This window comes from Haliotis asinina, chromosome 11, assembly GCF_037392515.1.
Source record: "Haliotis asinina isolate JCU_RB_2024 chromosome 11, JCU_Hal_asi_v2, whole genome shotgun sequence".
In the NCBI taxonomy this organism is placed as follows: domain Eukaryota; kingdom Metazoa; phylum Mollusca; class Gastropoda; order Lepetellida; family Haliotidae; genus Haliotis; species Haliotis asinina.
In genome coordinates, this window is record NC_090290.1 from 14776106 (window position 1) to 14798316 (window position 22211).

A 22211-nucleotide genomic window follows, 5' to 3' on the forward strand; every position below is an offset into this window, starting at 1 on the left:
TACTGGAAGCAGTACCTGACTTAATGGATGAAATGGTCATAGAGATTACAAGTCACTACTCAACGGTTTTGATCATTGGCGGCTTGCAGGATTGAATATTCAGGGTTGTTGATAGATTTCAGGTTATTAAACTAAGTCTGTGAATTGGTACTAAGAGAATTGATTATGTGCAGGTTGTTGGAATATTGCAGAGAGTAACAACAAAACAAGCACATCATACATAAATAGACAACACATGTAACAAAGGTCAGTTTAGTCTTATGCCACACTCAGCAATATTTCAGGTATGTGGTAGTGTTCTGTAAATAAACAAGTCTGAACCAGACAATCCAGTGATCAACAGCAGGAACATCGATCCTGCCAGTACCCTCATACAACAAGCATGGGTTACTGAAGTTCAATTCTTACCCTGATCTTCACAGGTTAATAGAACAAAAGTGTGATGCCATGACAAAGCAGTGCAAGGAATATACCATGGTTGATTGATAAGTAGCAATGAAACATTTGCCAGGTTTGTAGTGGACTTATCATGATGTCATGAGTTATATACTCCTAAAGATCTGGGTAAGATCCATGATGTAACCCATGCTTATCCTTAATGGCGACTGATAGACTTGCTGACTTGGTTGGCACATATCATATCCCAACTACATAGATTGATGCTTGTGTTGATCACTGGATTGTCTGATCCAGACCCATTTATTTACAGACCAGCGCCAAATTGGTGGAATATTGCAGAGTGCTTTGGCATCAGTTCTACAAACATGGAGTAATATCAACTAAAACGTGGGAGGTACTTGAAAGAATTATTCTGCCAGACATTTCAATTCAGGAAGCAGGATCTGTGACCTTTGGAAAATGGACATGATTGAGGAAACGCAAGAAAAGATTTGAGAACTATGCATGTTATTTGGTTTGTTTGAGGTTGATAAGTTATTTGACATTCGTCACGAGAGCCTTGAGACTTTACGTATTTATATTCATGTGAAGACCATCTTGAATTACTTGAAGCTCCGTCCCTGGAGTATAATTTCTATGTAGATATCCGTCTGTCACGCTTTAGACACATTCCACAAGATGAAAAAAATTAAAATCGTTCCTGTGTAAACTCCTGAAAATCGCGCGTATTTTCCACAGGAAATGCAGTAGTAATCAATCCAATTTCCTGTGTCCTGTTATAGCTCTGTAGGCAGAGTGGTAGCTATGTAATGGGCCGACAGCTTCTGGGTTCAGATCCAGATCTCGCTCATGTTCATTTGTTTCAGATGTAAGGTGAAACTGTTTAAACCTGAGCAGTCGTGTGTCACATCTCACATTATCACATACATTAAGATTTATGCAGTTTTTAATAGGGCTGGCTAAATGATCGAGAATTGGAACTATCGTATATAGAAAACGTTATCAATGATTATCGATATGAAAATTGTGTTATCGGTAAAGTCATACAGTTGTGTTATAAAAAGGGTTTATTTCCTTCACACAATATACAAGTGTAGAACTTTATTCATGGTCTGATTCAAAGTTATATACAAGATGTTGTTTTGTTAATCCATGCAAAAATATCACCAGTCACCAGCGACGTAAAATATATTCATTTCTTGCAGACAGTTTTGTCACCTTTGCTCTACGTTACGTCTCCGATAATCAATCGATATTTACAGTTATCGATCTCTGATCCATATATCGATCTGTAACCCCTAGTTATAAAGTAATAAAATGTCCTCAGATTCATTCCTATTGTCCGTGCTCACTTTCTTGCTAGTGACAAATGTTATATTATTTTCGTTACGTTTAAATAACGAGAAATGAATATGATATAACGAGCTCTGTTTTCTTCTCTGTTCAAGTTGTTTTAAGTCCGTAAGTGATGCTTTATGACGTTTGCGAGCTTGATCATATGTTATCGTATCCCTTTTTCCCACTTCCACCTCGGAAACAGCCGATGACGAAGCAAAAACCTTCCTGAAATCAAGGCAGAAACATCCAGTGATTTGTGTGGTCAAGACATGTATTTACTGTGGAGTTTTTATAGTTTGTTTGCATCGAAAACGTATTGATGAATATAACGTTAAACTAATATTTAAATCAAATAATGAGAAACCTAGGATAAAAGTTGTTTAACAACCGTGGATTCATATCGCTATTGTTAGTTTTTTAAGCACAGTAGTGGTAACATTGAAACGAATGCACGTGCGGTACGTGATGAGCGTTAACCGTTCGACCAACCCCACTTTTCTCAGTGTTTCATTTAATGTACATGTGATGCAAACTATGATCGATTGTTAAACAACATTTATGCTAAGTTGAATACAAATAGTATATTTATATGTTTATTGGCAAGGAACAATTATGAGGATTCGCAATTTAATTTTCACTTTATTCGATATAATTTATTTGTTTAGAGTGATATGCATCAGTTTTCACTGCAAACAGACTATACTTGTCTCACTGAATCTAACATCACACACTCATTCAACCCTACCAAGGGAAACGAAGGGTTAAATTAGATACCAATGATTCGCGTTTAAGTTTGAGAGGCATTTTAGATTTTAGTCCTGTTTATCAAAGTAATTTTCAAATGAAACATTACAGGTTTTGCATGTGATACGAATAAGGATCCATAAAAGACAAGTAACTGACCTCCCATACATGAACAGAAACACACTACAGTCTTATAATTACGATCACTCTCAAGGGTGAGTTATTGTAACAATTTATAAGACACGGGGGTGAACCCTGTAATTGTTCGATCGCTCTCCCCTCAAAACAGGCTTACGACATTCGTAGATTTACGTTCACCCTGCAGGGTGAGTCGTTGTCGGCCTTTAAGCAGACCTGACCTTAAGCAGAAGTGAACCCTATAACTGTCCAAACTTCACGTACAACGGTCGTAGAACTACGATCACGCCGCAAGGTGATTTGTTGTCGGTCCCAAACGAGACCCGGAAGGGAGTATAGCAGTCGTAGAATTACGATCACGCTTCAGGTAGAGTCATTGTCTCACCTTAACGAGTCCAGGAAGAGCTCCCCAGAACGATGTGTTGGGAAATAATTCCCTCCCCGTGTTATGGCGCACGTACCTGTTGTAAGTCACCCCACCCACCAGATATACGACCAGCACAACAATGACTCTGTGAAAGGAAGGCGAGTTTAGTAACAGCATGAGGGAATCGTGTCCATTATTGCATGTGGATTGCATTTGTTTGCTACACGTTACATTCAGCAATATTCCACCTATATGACAGCAGTCTCGGGTTTGCTAAGGCACCAGCATTTTATGGCTTGTCGCAAAAGACCGAAAGGTAAGTTGTCATGTTTAGTGCTGGTTGCTTGCAAGCATATCCAGAAACTAACAAAATGACATATACTGTCATCGACCTCATGTACATGATTTGTTTGTTTGTTGTTTGTTTGTTTGTTTGTTTGTTTGTTTAAATCCATATTCAGCATTATTCCAGCTATGTGGCAGCGGTCTGTAAATAATCGAGTCTGGACCAGACAATCCATTGATCAACAGCATGAGTCTCTTGATAAAATATTTAACCCCGCATTTTATTTCATTGCTATAACCTCATACGCAGTTAGTGACATAATATTTGATCACTGACCATTAAATATTTTTAATTTGTGTGATAGCTGCGAAGAACTCTTTGACAGTGTCTTAGATCCAATTTCATGTCGGAGTTCATATATTTTCCTACGATGCCCTCGGGCAAAATATCAGTTTGTCATGGTGACGTGGCGTCATGAACAATGCCATGACGTCACGGTTCTTCTCTGACGCTGCGTTCTACATGCGGCCACAGCGGGTAGTCATCCCATGTTTGAAAGTAGATTTGGGTTTGTAGTCCTCAATTTAACGGGTTCGGTAATAAACAGAATATCTATTCGTGCCCTTAGCATACTAAGTTTACGACACTCGTGCCTAAATATCGCTATAGCCCTCGCTTGTGAAATACCAACATTTAGGCACTCCTGTCGTTAACATAGTATGAAATGGTCACTCATATAACATCCTCTATAAATCTGACAGACTGTCCAGTGTTAATAGTCATACATACACTATAAGCAGTATGCTCCCTCCGCTCAAGCCCTCGCTAGGCGTATGGTAAATTGTCTTGTGACAACCATCTGGACATGCGCACTTTGAGGTTATACGGCCGTACTGAGAAGAAAACGTGGAAGTGTTATTGAAGACTTTAAAATGATTTAAATTGTTTTTTCGGCTTGTTCAAAACAGGAATGTGGCGGTAGGGTGGTCATGTGGTCGGTTCCATTCCCATTTGGATGTAATATCTGAAGCCCATTACTGTTGCTCCCAGCTGTGATATGGCTTTAATACTGCTATAACCAGAATGTAAACAAACTCACTCACTCTGCTGATGATCGCACAGTGTTGATGGAAGACTCACAACCAGCACACGACTCGACACGATATAATAAACAGGAGGCAGCTAGGCGGTGGTCTAGCCAAGTGGTGAAAGTGCTCTCTCGTCAATCTGAAGACCCGTGTTCGACTCCCCCACTTGGGCCACTGTGTGAAGCTCGTTTCTGCAGTCGCTGTTATGAACATTACTGGAATGTTGCTAAAGATGGCTTAAAACTAAACTCACACATGAACTCCGGGTTATCCTAGCAAGGAATTACTTACATATTGGGGTTCTCCCTGGGAACCCTGAATCTCAACAAACGGTTCGTCGTAGGACGGATCACAGATGACGGTGATAAAGGACTCCCTACAACATAAGAACTGGTCATTCATGTACCATTAAAAAGTAGAGAATATTGGGCTTACAAGAATGATCTATGATTATTCACTGTATTTGGAATATTGTTGACGAACGCTAATTGCCACGTCTAAGTGAAGCCAACCGTCAAATCGCCATTTGTCTCCTTGGATCCGGCCAGTCTCAACTTGCGGTTGCCCAACGCATGAATGTTCACAAATGCATCATTTCACGACTCTGGGAGAGATATCACCGGCAGAATTCGATAACGACCTCGAGGGACCACTGCGGCGCAGGATTGATACATCCGGGTACATTACCTGCGTCATCGAACAGCTACGGGGACCAGTAGGGCAGTACCGCTCAACAAATACCCGGATTGAGGAGGCTTTCTGCACAGACCGTACAGGTTGAGAGAGACTAGTTTACGTGCCTCATTTTGACCCTGTGCTTCGACAACAACATCGTCGAGTTCAAAGGTGTACCAACGTTCAGGTAGGTGTTGACTTACGTCTACACTCAGAGTAATACAGAAGTTGTGTCATCGTTCCTACATCTGTCTGCCTTTTCGGCAGCGTACACAATAAGTACATTCAGGACCGCTTGCTGCGCTAGATTTAGTAGAACTATTTCCCACAGAAAATCAAGACTTTGGCGAGTTGATAGTATATTTGTGATCCATTACTTTAAATTTGACTCGGTTGCATTTCACTAGAAGCCTCTATTGTGAATCGTTGTATCTTGCTATTTGTCTGCTCAATACTGAATGTTTTAGACTTGTCTGGGTTATATTTTGCTGGTTCTCAGGGGATTTCTTATACCTTTTGTCACGGCAAATTATTAATAATTTTTTAACCGTTACAATGTTTAATAGAATTGTTAAGCCACAAAGATTTACTCCGTATGTAGTGTCAATTACGTTTCCAGTCTAACAAAAGTCAAAAGTGGGTAAACTGACTTTTGATAATAACACTGAATGTAATCAATGTAACTGTTCTAAGTGTGACATGAATATTATACAAGATGAACTCCTCCCGTCATTAGTGTGTCTGTGTAAAGATTTGAAGAGGCAACTTTTACCCCGTTTCTATCACGCAGTCCCCACAAAGAACAAGTTACACCAACTTAAACTTGTCATCACTAAATGTGAAAACTTGGGTACAATATCTGAAAGGAATCATTATACCTCAACGTGTCCGTGTTAGCGCTGTAGTATATCTGGATGTTGGTGCCGTCAAATGACCACACGGCCGAGTTCGCATCACCGGTCTGCCATGAACTTCCTCCATAGTCACTCTGACACATCTGTAAAAACAACGTGCAGGGAAGTCATGTTATCGTGCCATTACAACATTGCACGACAGAGTAACACATCATTACACATGACATGGCATGGCATGACAACATTTCCCGACAGTCCAACACATCTTTACAACATGACATGGCATGGCATGACATCATTTCCCGACAGTCCAACACATCCTTACAACATGACATGGCATGGCATGACATCATTTCCCGACAGTCCAACACATCCTTACAATATGACATGGCATGGCATGATAACATTTCCCGACAGTCCAACACATCCTTACAACATGACATGGCATGGCATGACATCATTTCCCGACAGTCCAACACATCCTTACAACATGACATGGCATGGCTTGACATCATTTCCCGACAGTCCAACACATCCTTACAATATGACATGGCATGGCATGATAACATTTCCCGACAGTCCAACACATCCTTACAACATGACATGGCATGACATCATTTCCCGACAGTCCAACACATCTTAACAACATTACATTGCATGACATCATTTCGCGACAATATAACATGCCGCGGCATTACAACGCAACATGACTCTGCAAAGTGCCATGACATACTTGTAACATCATGACGTATTTAAACATGACACGAATGCAGTATGATACGAAATCACAGGATCTTGTATTGCTGAGAATAATACGTCCTGGGTCCAACAAGCGTACACTGTTGTCCATATACTTATAAAGAATACGTATATGGATATCTGTGTACGCTTGTTGGTTCCGGGGCGCATTATTATAAAGAATACGTATATGGATATCTGTGTACGCGTGTTGGACCCAGGACGTATTATTATTATAAAGAATACGTCTATGGATATCTATGTACGCTTGTTGAACCCAGGACGTATTATTACAAAGAATACGTATATGGATATCTGTGTACGCTTGTTGGTTCCGGGGCGCATTATTATAAAGAACACGTCTATGGATATCTGTGTACGCTTGTTGAACCCAGGGCGTATTATTATAAAGAATACGTCTATGGATATCTGTGTACGCTTGTTGAACCCAGGGCGTATTATCATTATAAAGAATACGTCTATGGATATCAGTGTACGCTTGTTGGTTCCGGGGCGCATTATTATAAAGAATACGTATATGGATATCTGTGTACGCTTGTTGAACCCAGGGCGTATTATTATTATAAAGAATACGTCTATGGATATCTATGTACGCTTGTTGAACCCAGGACGTATTACTACAAAGAATACGTATATGGATATCTGTGTACGCTTGTTGGTTCCGGGGCGCATTATTATAAAGAATACGTATATGGATATCTGTGTACGCGTGTTGGACCCAGGACGTATTATTATTATAAAGAATACGTCTATGGATATCTATGTACGCTTGTTGAACCCAGGACGTATTATTACAAAGAATACGTATATGGATATCTGTGTACGCTTGTTGGTTCCGGGGCGCATTATTATAAAGAATACGTATATGGATATCTGTGTACGCGTGTTGGACCCAGGACGTATTATTATAAAGAATACGTCTAAGGATATCGTTGTAAGCGTGTTGGACCCAGGACGTATTATTATATAGAATACGTCTATGGATATCTGTGTACGCGTGTTGGACCCAGGACGTATTATTATAAAGAATACGTCTATGGATATCTGTGTACGCTTGTTGAACCCACGACGTATTATTATAAAGAATACGTATATGGATATCTGTGTACGCTTGTTGAACCCAGGGCGTATTATTATTATAAAGAATACGTCTATGGAAATTTGTGTACGCTTGTTGGTTCCAGGGCGCATTATTACAAAGAATACGTATATGGATATCTGTGTACGCTTGTTGGACCCACGACGTATTATCATAAAGAATGCGTATATGGGTGTCAGTGTACGCTTGTTGGATCCAGGGCGTATTATTATAAAGAATACGTCTATGGATATCTGTGTACGCCCCAGGACCCAGGGCGTATTATTATAAAGAATACGTATGTGGATATCTGTGTACGCTTGTTGAACCCAGGGCGTATTATTATAAAGAATACGTATGCACAGGGCGTATTATTATAAAGAATACGTATGTGGATATCTGTGTACGCTTGTTGAACCCAGGGCGTATTATTATAAAGAATACGTATGTGGATATCAGTGTACGCTTGTTGAACCCAGGACGTATTATTATAAAGAATACGTATGTGGATATCAGTGTACGCTTGTTGAACCCAGGACGTATTGTTTTCAGCAATACAAGCTCCTGTGATACGAAATGACATGACGTGATATCACATAAGAACATAACATGTCATTGCAGTGTAATTTAGACCGTGATTTCCACAGAACGCCGCGACTAGTTGCAGGATGATAGCTGAAAACAACCTTTGCTCACTCACTTCCACATGGAATGACAACACATTGCATCATCTTGAAACTCGCTACGACATATGCACATGCCATACATCTATAAACCATACACAAAACTCACCGCAGCGTCTGAGCACGAGTATTGACTGAAAGGGTAGCAGGGGTTGTATGAGTAGAGGTAGGAGTCGTATAGGGCCGTGTAGTCACTGTACCTGAAACAAGTGATTCAATATTGACTGAATGTTTAATGCTGAGAACTAACCAACACCAACACATTATCTCATTTTGCTGAAATACATTGCGTCATTAAGAAGACCCGGTATATACTTAGACCTCAGTAACCCATGCTTGTCGTAACAGGCGACAAACGGGACCGGGTGGTCAGACTCACTGATTTGGTTGACAAATGCCATGCATAGGCGGATACAGAGGTGTGTGTGTGTTGGGATGTGTGGATGGGGAGGAAGGGGAGGGGGGAAACGTGGGTGAAAATGGAGTGTGCAGTCGCTGCCCCCATCCCGTTTCTCAAAATGCTGTATCCGCCCCTTTCATGGTATCTGTCAACTGCGAAGATTGATGCTCATGACGTTGATCACTGGATTGTCTGGTTCAGACCCGATTATTAACATGTCGCCGCCATAAAGCTGGAATATTGCTGAGTGTGGTGTAAAACTAAACTCATTCACTCACATAACGTACATCCGTATAGGGTAGGGTGGGGTAATAGGGAGTGGGGTACCCGGGTAGAAAATATGGACCCGACCCAGCCCTAACATGTACACTTCCTATCAGTAGTGTAACTATAGCTGCTGATGGATTGGTAAACAAATTAGTAATGTTCAAAAGATTGCTGAGTGCGGCATAAAACTAATCTCACTCACTCACTAATAATTCCTTAATCGGTGTTCATGCTGTTGACCAGAGGATTGTCTGGTACATACTTAATCATTCACAGTCATAGAACTGGAATATTTCGGCCTATAAATGACTGAAAAAAAACCCCGAATATATATTGTTCATACTTCATACGGTTATATACATCTATATTCTTAACGTATGGAATAGACAAAACCATATTCGCCCCATAGTTGGAGAAGAAATGTCAAAGATGCATCGCTAGCTGGTGATTAAACCATTGGGTCTGCACAATCAGTTTGGTGATTAAACCATTGGGTCTGCACAATCCGTTTGGTGATCAAACCATTGGGTCTGCACAATCAGTCCGGTGATTAAACCATTGGGTCTGCACAATCAGTCTGGTGATTAAACCTTTGGGTCTGCACAATCAGTCTGGTGATCAAACCATTGGGTCTGCACAATCAGTCTGGTGATTAAACCATTGGGTCTGCACAATCCGTTTGGTGATCAAACCATTTGGTCTGCACAATCAGTCTGGTGATCAAACCATTGGGTCTGCACAATCCGTTTGGTGATCAAACCATTGGGTCTGCACAATCAGTCTGGTGATCAAACCATTGGGTCTGCACAGTCAGTCTGGTGATCAAACCATTGGGTCTGCACAATCAGTTCAGTCTGTGATAAACTCAGAGATGGAATGTCCGATATTTGGGATCAGTCGACGTGGTACAATGACAGATAGACTTATCGTACTCCTCAGTCACGCTCATCCAAATCTCATTCGGACTGGTGATGGATTCTTCTGTCGAACGCGGAACACTATGTAACGTCTTAAAACACGGGGTTCACACCAAATTGTCTTACATTTTGACGAGCAGAAACCATCGCCACAAAGCTGGAACGTTGGGGATAATTTCAACGTGAGACGAGTCACAATCAAACAAACTCCTATTTGGATTGGCAATTGATACTTGCAGAACGTCGAACGTCTGAGCCTATGGTGCAGACTCATATTTCTTACTTTTGACTGGCAGGAGCCATGACTACAAAGTTGATGACTTACTTTGGCGTTCCATCCGTGTTTCCCGTGGTCGTCATATCAGCTGTGCCAGTACCATCGTCGAAAACACACATACAGGGCCCCTGACCCACACATTGCTTGCCATGGGACCCCGGCACCACCCCCAGGGTCAGGGCCACTCCCAAACCTAGCCAGACATATGAAATAACAGCCATGTCCAGGTGACCCACATCTGACAGTAAACATGTGACATTTGCCAGTTGATAACTCGATAACAGCTAAGCGTAATGTTGTTATCTACGTTATGGTGTACAGTAGAAACTGTCTAAACCGGCACTCTCCGGGACTGAAGAAATAATCCGGTTAAGACATCATACCGGTTAGTAGAGGTGACACTGTTACCTACAACTAGAGCTAAACCAGTTTTGTCGGATACATTTTTGTATCACGTGGTTCCCCCAATTACTGCATATTGAACTATCTTTGTAGGCACACCTGTAGTTTCAACACAGGATCAACTGGTGACAATACACGTCCGTCATACGTAGTTATGATTTATGTTTATTTCTGTCTATTAACGTAAATATGTTCAAAGCGAAAAATTACTCACTTGCGCTAAAATGATACAGGTATAATGCTTTGCTGTGTGTTGGTCTAATTATGAGTAAGTGAGTATATGCTATTTTATGGCGTAATATTCCAGATACGTTTCAGCAAAATTGTCAAGTTCCACTGGGTTAACCAGTTAAGGAAATTGTGATAAACAAAGGTACTCGATAGCCACATCTATTGAGAATCACGTGTGCGTACGTCCGTGCGTGCGTGCGTAATTGCGTGTGTGCGTATGTGTGTGCGTGGGTGTGAAGAGATGGTGCGCTGTAAGTTACGGGACATGTTCCCGTAAAGGTCTTTTCGGGTGTAAAGTTGAGGTCAAACAAGTCAGTGTTTATCGCTCTTTCTGTTAGTAGCGACTGAATTTTAGTCAAAGCACCCTCCTGGACCAGTGAAGATATGGTTTAGTATTGGTCTAAATCAAAGGTAAGAGGTGACTAGAGGGTGTCAGGGGTGGTCAGACTCGTTGATTTACTTGACACGTCATCGTATCCCAGAAGAACGATGCTGATGCTTTTGATCACTGGATTGTCTGGTCCAGACCCTTTGATTAACAGACCGCCGCCATATAACTGGAATATTGCTGAGTGCGGCGTTTAACAAAAAACAAACCACATGAAAGTCCACGGAGATGCCATGTTTCAGTTTAATATGGCTAACTCACAGACTCCCGTCATTGTTCCATACTTTTAGTGTCCAGCACGAGGCAGGGCAATAACATCTATCGTCATATGACGCTGCATATATTCTGTCACAATATATGCACACCTAGACCAGGTGAGAGATAAGAGACGAGGGACACAACTACTCCTACCTACCCCTTGCTATTGAGTGAGTGAGTGAGTGAGTGAGCGAGTGAGTGAGTATGTTTTACTGCTTTTTGAGCAATATTCCAGCAATATCACTTCGGGGGACACCGGAATTGGGATTCACACATTGTACCCACGTGACAAGCCAACGCTGTACCACTTGACTACCCACCTGCCATGGTGAAGGTTTCTTAGCGTGATAGACATGATAGATCAATATCCGTGGTGGAGTTGTCTACCAATAATAGTCATTTTCACGCAAGCATGTTCAAGCAATTTGAAACTGCTCAATGCTATTCACACGATTCAAAGAAGATCCAAAGAGACGGTACAATAAACAATTTAATGTCAGCTTCATGATCTAGTATCATGATGAACAAAGTTTTGGCAAAAATGGCAGCCGATGAATAAATCAGTCTCTTCATGGACAGTGACACTCACATTATTTTTACAGTTTAAATATTTTCTGCTCCCTTCATTTTCCACTCTTTTAAAATATGTGACGATCACTGCGTTGTCTCTGTAAATCTGACTTTTGTTTTGAATGATTCGTTAATGGTCAGGAACACAAGCAACAAGGCACTCATGCTTAATGAATTGTTGCGTTTCCTTTGCAGTTGAGTATATGACGTGACTCTGAGTGAGTGAGTGAATTACGCCGCTTTTTGAAATATTCCAGCAATATCACGGCTGGAGACACTAGAAATGAGCTCGATACGTTGTATCCATGTGTGGAGTCGAATCCGGGTGTTCGGCGTGACGAGCGAACGCCTTAACCACTTGGCTACCCCTACCACCACCCTTGATTCCGGTGCGTCATATATGTTGGTAGCTTGATTTCTGACCACCGCCACCTCGAACACGCTGGACGGTAAAAGAAAAACCATCCTGAAAGAAATAAGAAGCAGTGATGAGTGGGTAAGTGGGTTAGGTCGTAGTGACCCTGAAAATATATACCACCGTTTTAGACGAAAAAGTGAAACTATCCCGCAGTGAGTGAGTGAGTGGAGGGTGACTGAGTGAGTGAGTGACACCTCACACAACTTGGAGACCTTGAAATAATACACATTGCTGTTGTCGAACCAGACAAAGATCCATATCGTTTCACCATTATGTGTTACATCAACAATGAAATCCGGATTACGTCAAAAAGAACGCTGACACTATTTTAACGAGTTAATGTAATATATACGTATTACATCAACAACGTCTGCACCGATAACCACAATTGTCTGTAATACGCCAGCAACAACGTACACATATTAGGGCTGGAACCAGTAACCTGGATACGTAGAACGAGTAGGCAATGAGTTGGACGCGGGTATTTGTCTCACTGCCCGGAGCTGTCATGATCAAACAACATAATATGTTCTTCTTTCACAATTAAAAGATTGTACTGTTTCTGAATATGTCATTGTATCCCACTTGCGTAGATCGATGCTCATGTTGTTGATCACTGGACTGTCTGGTCCAGACCCGATTATTAACATACCGCCGCCATATAGCTGGACTATTGCTGAGTGCGGCGTAAAGCTAACCTCATTCACTCACATAACATGTATCCGTATAGGGTAGGGTAGTGTCATAGGGAGTGGGGTACCTGGGTAGAAAATGTGGACCCGACCCAGCCCTAACATGTACACTTCCTATCAGTAGTGTATATGATGGATTGGTAAACAAATTCGTAACGTTCAAAAGACTGTTGTAATAAGTTTAATAGATGATAAAAATCAGTGAAAATGGTGAATTCTTAACAAAGCTTTACACCAAAACCACAACTCTTCCCGTGCAGGATATTTGTGCATTCCATACAGCAAACTGATACATAATCCTCTTGCAATCCATCTGCAAATTCATATGCACTTGGTCCCCAAAGTTAGAGGAGAAATTAGTCTCGATGTGCACACACACACACACACACACACACACACATAATAATAAGAATAATAATAACAAACAAAAAAAACATACCGATTGTTCCAAGTGAGTCTAAAGGTGTAAGTTTATGTATGTTGTCATAGCTATTACCAACATTACTCCAGAATGTTATGTTTTGACAACTGTCTCTCTGACATCGACACGGTTTACAACAGTCTCACAATTACAATTACACACCTGGGTGCGTCTTTATGACACCATATCGAGACCTGGAAGTGAACCTTATAACTGACCGTTTTCTCTCACATCAGCACAGACTTCTATCAGTCTTATTAGTACCATTACGCCCCGGTGTGCGTCTTTGTGACACCCTACCGAGGTTGATTCGTTGTTGCTTTTTAGCGAGACTCGTAATCGATGCTTATAACTCTCAAAACTTCAAATCAACTCAAACGCACAGCAGTAGTACAATTACGATCACTTTCACGATAGAGTCACTGTGACACCTAATCGTGACCCGGAAATGAATCTTATAACTGTTCGCTTTCTCTCTCATCAAAACAGACTTACAGGGGTCGTGGATCACGCTGCAAGGTGATTCGTTGTGGGCCCCTAATCAGACCCGGAAGTGAGCTATATAACTGTACAAACAACACGTACAACGGTCGTAGATTTGCGATAACGCTTGCAAGGGGATTCTTTGTTGGTCCTTAACCAGACCTGAAAGTGACCCATATACCTGTCCAAACTCCACGAACAGTCGTAAAATTACAATCACGCTCCAGGTAGAGTCATTGTCTCACCTTAACGAGTCCAGGAAGAGCTCCCCAGAACGATGTGTTAGGCAGTAATTCCCTCCCCGTGTTATGACGCACGTATCTGTTGTAAGTCACACCACCCACCAGATATACGAAAATCACAACAATGAATCTGTAAACGAAAGGAGGCATTTTAGTAACAACAGTTCGCACAACAACAATTGTAATTCCAATTATACTGACTTGTAAATTCTGTCATTCGCTTCATATCTAAGTAACACGACAAAACATCACTACTCACGTTGATACTTGAGTGACTCATTTGCCAGGATACCTCAAAAGCCACCACATAACGTATGGCTTGGAATATTACCAGTTTGACCAACCAACCAAGATGAGCTCCCAAATCTCGAAACATTTGACGCGTTGGGTCCCGGAATTGGAACCCTACATAGTAGATTCCTTGGGTACGCAAGGGACGTAACTCTTGACAAATACGATTATACCATGTAATGTGACTGAAAGAACAGTGCCTCTGTTCATATCAAACTAAGGGTATCATGTATCCGGGATGTCATCTCGCAGTTTACTCCTCAAAACCATATTTTAAAATACGAAAACGCATCGTAAGTCAGCACTTCCGTGAAGAGACAGTCGTTTTGATTTCAAGACATTTCCGGTACCAAAACATCCTACACAACTGTTCTGAACTACGTGTTCAGTTTTCGCAGTGTAAAATTAGAAAAAGATGGCTACTTGGCGTCCATGTTGGAAATCATCTGAGGAGTTATAAAATTCATGGCGACATCGACGACGATGGACGACACTCCCTAAAACCTTCGACCGACAACTAATTCATTTTACAGTGTCAACCACAATCCATGATACTAATACTCACATGATAAGGAGTATCGACCCTCCGCTCAAGCTAACCTCAATATCCATTTTATGCGTCGACGTATGGCATCCGTCTGGACATGCGCACTTAGAGGTTATCTGGCCATACTGCGAAGAAATGACAAAGTGTTATTGATAGTGTTAACATAATTTCAGCGGTTCCTTCTGTCCCTCTGTAAAGATAACCACGACCTTAACACGTTATTTGGTGAACATGCACACTCCGTAATTTTCCAGATTTCCAGTACGAAGAAACTGGGTCCGAGCTGACAGGATTAAACCCAGCGGAACTTGAGTTAACAGGATTCAAAGCGACTGGATCCGGACTAACATTATTTAAATCCACAGTATCCCAGCAAACAGGATTCGACCCATCCGGATTCAAGCCAACGGGATCCAAGATATCAGGATTCAAACCAGCGTGCTAGAGGTATCAGGATTCAATCCAATGGGATTGGGGCCAACAGTAAACAATGACAAAGTGGTATTGAAACTGGTAAAATAATTTCAGCGGTTCTTTCTGTCGCTCTGCAAAAGATAACCACGAGCATCACACGTTATTTTGTGAACATGCACACTCCGTAATTTCCAGATTAAGTACTAACACATTAGATCCAAACTGACAGGATTAAACCCAACGGAACCTGGGTTAACAGTATTGGATCCGGGCTATCATGATTTTAATCCACAGTATCCGAGCAAACAGAATTCAACCCACCCGGATCCGTGATAACAGGATTCAAAGGATCTGAGCTAAGATGATCCAAACCAACGGGATCCAAGCTATCAGAATTCAAACCAATGTGCTAGAGGTATCAGGATTCAATCCAATGAGATTGGGACCAACAGGATTCACAGCAACAGGATCTGGGCTAACAGAATTCAAAGCAACGGGATCTGAGCTAACAGGATTCAAACCAAACATGTGAGAAACACATGGTACCCCCTTGGTACACAGTAGCACATCCGTGCCTGTGGGTGTTAACAGGGTAGGAAATACCCATACCCTGCATCAAATAGGGTGTTGCTAATTGTGGTACGTGGCCCCGTGCACAGCGTACGGGTCACAAGTTAGGTGAAGTTAAACAGCACTTTCCACTAAGAGTCTTCTGTCGCTGATTCATTCAACGAAGTACACCGAGATTTCCCTGTTACTTCTCCACGCCCTGCTACAGATACTTATTAATCTTTGCAGACAAAATTTTCCTTCGTGTGACCTTGTCACAGCGTTAACGCAGAAACCTGCGTGTTTCACGTAAAAAATACCCCACGCAAACAATATTTTGCGTGCGTGATTTTCATGCATAGATTCTGATCTACTTATTTTTAAAAAGTACCTTAAAACAGCAACATATGTCAAACTTTGTTACATGACCATTGAAAGTGAATGGTGAAAATGAAGTTTGTAAACTATCAAATAGTGGTGAACCAGGTGATGGTGCAGAGGTGGGCGTATCCTGCACCACAGTTAGTACTCGTCATAAACACATGCAGAGGCAAGTCAGATGTTCACATGGAAAATGTAAATATGTGGTCCTGCCATCGTTCAGTAACACAAATTAAAGGTCATATGCAAAAAAAATATACATTACTGATTGTGAAAAAAAAATAAACAAAATTATAAACATTCTACTCCAAGAACTCACATATTGAGCTGTTCCATACGTTTCTTCTCCCAATATTTCGACATACGGTTCCTCAAATGTCGGGTCGCAGATCGCAGTGATGAAGGATTCCCTGGGTAAGATATAGTAAGTTTCAATGCTTAATAAAGTAATGTCGCTTTGAGTGACAGGAAATACCTGGAAGTATCAGTACCAATTTTGAAAAGCGATTTGCGACGTCTTACAGTTAAAAGTAAAGAAGGAGGCAATAGAAATTATATACGTGACAAAAGAAGTTGACCACAATCGTCTTAAATCTTAAAACAGTAACCGAAACATTGCAAAACTGAGGAAAAACAACATATTGGGTTTAGAGGAAATTTTACATCAATAGAAAGTGTTCAACAACTTTGAGAACAACCCATGATAAGATCAGTATTTGGGACACACACACACACACACACACACACACACACACACACACACACACACACACACACACACACACACACAAAAAAAAAAAAAACAAAAAAAAAACAGGTTTCAAGTTGAAGAATCGTTTTCACTGGAATTCAAAATTGGGAGTTAAAAATACAAATTATTTTTTTGACAAAATTTAAAACTATGCACTGCCACAATCCTTTGACCAAAGAAGCCATAACACAAATGTTTAATCAATCCTTTACAGTCGAACCCCGTTTACTCGGACCCCACATATCCGGAAACCCCGCCTTCCGGACGATTTTTATATGAAACGAATCTTACGTTCATTAATTGTACTCGCTTAACCGGATCCCGCGCTTCCGGTCCCGGACGGCGAATTTTCAAACCATTCCCACAGATTTCCATTGGAAAATGATTATTAAATTACTGCCGTTGGACTTTCCCAAGAGGTCAAGACATGTAAGTTGCCATACAAGTTTCCGTCATTTATTGGGTCTATTTCTGTCATTTATTATATCCTCCAGAATAATCGTTTGTTACGATTCTAAAATAGAGCACTTCCTGAAAAAGAAAAATCTCGAAGCATTGGAATGAAAGTCAACGTTGAAAACATTTGTTTGAAAGTGTTATAGTGTCTATTTCAGGACTGCCACTTCCAAATATTTCTTAAGACCCAAAACTATGTAGCCAGATGTAGTTATTATTATTCGGTCTGCATTCTTAATCTTTATCACTACCGCAGAGTACTTTGTTTGGTCAGCTACCCTGTTCCTCTTTGTCACTCACTACCGTATTTGACATTCATGGCCTTTATTGGTCATCCCCCTTGACTGTGTTTTGTCATCACATCAGCTGTATAAGGAAGTACTATTGTTTCTCTATCTGTCCATTGTTGCATCTTTGCCTGTCCATTGTTGCTAAACTCTCTCTCTCTCTCTCTCTCTCTCTGTGTGTGTGTGTGTGTGTGTGTGTGTGTGTGTGTGTGTGTGTGTATTAAGCTTGAGAAAGCAGCCCTCTGATTGGCCAGTACATTGCATCCTCTTACAGTTGGTTATTTCATGCCTGAAATATAACCTGCATTGCGACATCTTCAGATCTTAGTGGTGTAATACGAGAGGAAAAATATTTGAATTCGATAATGATGATTTTATAAGTTTACCTCATGATGTCAGTGTTGGCACTATAGTAGATTTGGATGTTAGACCCGTCGTAAGACCAGGTAGCGGAGCTTTGGTCGCCAGTCTTCCACGCCTGCTGGCCGTCATTACTCTGACACATCTGTAACGATTATAACACCATCAATGTCATCCCTAAACGTCACAATACGCCATCGTGACGTAATATCGTTTGTATTGAGTTGTCATGTCGCTATTGTGACGTACACTTGTATATCCCGTATTTCAAACGCGTTTTATGTTCGGTTTGAAAATCAGATCCCCCTAAATTTTCTATCCATATTACAACTTGACCATTCAGACAAAAAAAGAGAAAATTTGTGTCAATGTTTATAATGTGGATAATGGTGTAAATACGTTGCGCCTGATCTTTCAGAAACATCGCCTTGAGCTTGGATTTTCTGTCACTGTCCAAGCAATTCATGTCTGCACAGAGTTCAGATTATCCAACTATACTGAAAGGTAAAAGAAACGTCGTAAATGACATTTAAGTATCAATGGAATATTTGAACCTATTCTTTTTAAAGATACACCGGAAGTCAAGTTTGAGGAAAACATGAACCGTGGTCGTATAGCCTGTTTTGCCCAATAAAGTATTGTTTTAGATTGAGGTTAGAAATGTTTTTGTTTGTGGGAAGGGAAGAGTTCGCACAAACACAACACTGAAATCGAGAGGCACGTGCATCGTGTGTGCATTCAGGCGTAAATTGCTGGCTTGTATGACAAGCGTTCACTTGTTATCTGAAACAACAGCTATGTCTTTTTGCCTGTGTGCATGAAACACTACAGTTAAACTAAAATCCTATAACTGAAATTGCGATGAGACATACACGTTGTTTAGATAGGTGTTTACATATCACGCTAAACATTAGGATAACTACTTATTATTTTGAAACAACTGCCATAAAGCTTTAGGAACAATATAACATGAAGTAAATGGTAGAGAAATGAGAATTGCTACGTCGTCTACCCCCCTAGACTTAGCTGGTCTATTATTCCAGCATGGCTATAACAGAGCGAAAAACATACATTTATCAATCGGTACATACTGCTAACCAATCAGTGGTGATGGGGCAGCTTGGTGACTAACGCGTTCGTGCGTCGCGCCCAAGACCCGGGTTCGATACCGTAAATGAGTACAAAGTGTGAAGCTTATTTCTGGTGTTCCCCGCCGTGGTATTGTTGGAATATTGTTAAACGCAGCTTAACAGTCATCCTCGATATCTCCAGGGTATACATTCTGATAAATCTCCACTATACTCTGGATGCATCTACGGCTCGGTCAGATAATTTTATTACCTCCCTTTGTTGGCTCAGCATTCTTACAGTAGCCAGTCAGCTATGCCGCCGTTAAAACCGAGCTTGCCAATGTCAATAAAGGTAGCGGTCGCAGCTGCCAAGATTTGTTCGCAGTGCCACTCAGATTTAGGGGAAGTCATACATATAACTTGATGGACCCGAAGCTTCAAAAAATATATGCAGGGACTCCTCTGTCTGATTTGTGTTGCAAAGTTTAATCGGTTATATCAGGGAGCCTATATAGAGAGTTATGTTATAGAGTATCCCTGGTTATATAATATAAAAAGCGAAAGTGAGATGTAACTGGTTCGCTCAACTGCTCGGCGTCGACACCTGATTGGATGAAAAAAAGCCAGCCAAGGGAGATAAGGAATTTATCGCGCCGAGCCGCAGATGTCTGGTGGAAACTTTTCGAAACATATACTCTGGACATATTGAGAATGCGTAAATGTAAACTTATTCACCTTCTGGCCCGTGAAAGTCGGGGTAGAGTAATCTTTCAGCAACCCATGTTTGCCATAAAAGCTAGGTGACTATGCTTGTCGAAAGAGGCGACTAACGGGATCGGGTGGTCAGGCTTGCTGACTTGGTTGACACATGTCATCGGTTCCCAATTGCGCAGATCGATGCTCATGGTGTTGATCACGGGATTGTCTGGTCCAGACTCGAGTATTTACAGACCGCCATTATAAGCTGGAATACTGCTGAATGCGGTGTAAAACTCATTTACCTCCTAGCTACTATTCATGCTCGACTCACCGCGGCGTCGGTGCAAGTGCTCTGTGTGAAGGGGAAGCACGGGTTGTAGGAGTAGAGGTAGGTGTCGTGGAGGGCTGTGTAGTCTGCGTACCTGAAACAGGAGATAATTTACTTTTGAAGATTCAAACATTCTGATTCAAAGATTCTGTGTTTAGTAAGTATGATTTTATGCCGCTTTTTACAGCAATATCACAGTAGGAGACACCAGAAAGGGGCTTCTCACACACGTCCTCGTATTTTGAACCAGCATTATCTGGCAGTGCTAGATACACTTCGCGTGCTTTCTTTATATATGTTCTCTTAACTAAACTTAATTTCACCTTCTGCGGTTGAAGGAGTAACATCGGTACCATCAAACCTAGCTACTGCTAACCACTCTGATTCCTTCTGGGCGGTGGGGTAGTCCTGCGGATAAAGTGTTCGCTCGTCACGTCTAAGACCAGAGGCCCATTCCCCACGTGGGTGCAATCTGTAAGGCTCATTGGAATGAAAAATATTGACAGAATAAACAAGTAGAACACGTCTGAGACATGTCGGTGGGCATCTGCTGTATTTATACGTAACAAAGCGTATTTATAACGGCTTTAAGTGAGGCAATGTTTTAAATGTCATATGGACCTGTTACATACATAAAATATAATCACTATGTCCCGGCATATTTTCTGACTATTGTCTGTTTAGTAATACAAATACAATGCAAACGTTTATTGTACTGGCCGACGAAAATCATCACAATTATCCTGTGCAACTGATTTGCTTTGCTTTTGTATTTCAGTTGTGATGTAGACTACAGTGGTTACGTATTTGGCACAGGGGCGGTGGGATAGTCTAGTGGTTATGCCGTTCGCCCGTCACGCCGAAAACCTGGTTCGATTACCCACTTGGAAACAAAGTCAGTTTCTGATGTCCCCCGTCTTCTAGAAGCGGCGTAAAACTAAACTCACTCACTATTTGGTACGTGTTTAAAGTTGTGTTTTGGACAAGTTTACAATGTTTTCTGCGAATAATTTGAACCGAGAAACGCTGTGCTAACAGTTGTAATTTTGGGTCACATCTTGGTTCAAGTGTGCTCTTTCCTTTGCACGAAGAGCTCTAACTAAACCGATTCATTGGTTGGTTGGTTGTACAGTTTTAGGGCGACATGGACCAGTAGGAGGCCTGTTTGTGCCCAATACATTGACTTGAATTAATTAACAATCACATGCAACTCCACTGGAAATCGTTTAATTAAATAAAAGAAACGACAACGCTGTCAATATTTATTTGAACAGATAACTGAATCAGGTTGAGTTGCATCCCTTTGTGGTTCAACAAACCAATGATAGCGAGTTCGAATCCGACACTTGAATATGTTTCCATGTTTGTAAGCATCACTCACGTACGCAAGACTTCACATTTAAAGCATTTAACGGTTATTTTATCATACCATTACGACATGTTGTTACTATTTTGATCAATACAAAAGAACAACAAACAAACAACAACAACAAAAACAAAACAAACGTACTTTGCTGTCCCATCACTGTTTCCCGTGGTCGTCATGTCGGCTGTGCCACTGCCGTCGTCGAACACACACATACAGGGCCCAATCCCCACACACTGCTTGCCATGGGACCCCGGCAGCACCCCCAGGGCCAGCATTACTCCCACGGCAAGCCGGAAACAACCCATGGCCGCCATGTCGGAGTGATGTAAATCGT

The 22211-nt window shown here is 41.3% G+C and overlaps 2 protein-coding genes across 2 annotated transcripts; both read right to left on the minus strand.

The window, feature by feature from the left end:
* Positions 1–1411: 1411 nt before the first annotated feature.
* LOC137255852 (cation-dependent mannose-6-phosphate receptor-like) lies at positions 1412–10525 on the minus strand. Its single transcript, XM_067793426.1, has 7 exons — positions 10319–10525; positions 8519–8609; positions 5914–6032; positions 4652–4736; positions 4062–4165; positions 3005–3131; positions 1412–1962 (listed from the first exon to the last, which is right to left on the minus strand). Exons 1-7 carry the CDS (start codon positions 10489–10491, stop codon positions 1894–1896), a joined length of 768 nt encoding a protein of 255 aa, XP_067649527.1. The 5' UTR covers positions 10492–10525; the 3' UTR covers positions 1412–1893.
* Positions 10526–12021: 1496 nt separating this feature from the next.
* On the minus strand, positions 12022–22211 carry LOC137255851 (cation-dependent mannose-6-phosphate receptor-like). Its single transcript, XM_067793425.1, has 7 exons — positions 22019–22211; positions 20512–20602; positions 18438–18556; positions 16877–16967; positions 15232–15338; positions 14379–14505; positions 12022–12585 (listed from the first exon to the last, which is right to left on the minus strand). Exons 1-7 carry the CDS (start codon positions 22189–22191, stop codon positions 12514–12516), a joined length of 780 nt encoding a protein of 259 aa, XP_067649526.1. The 5' UTR covers positions 22192–22211; the 3' UTR covers positions 12022–12513.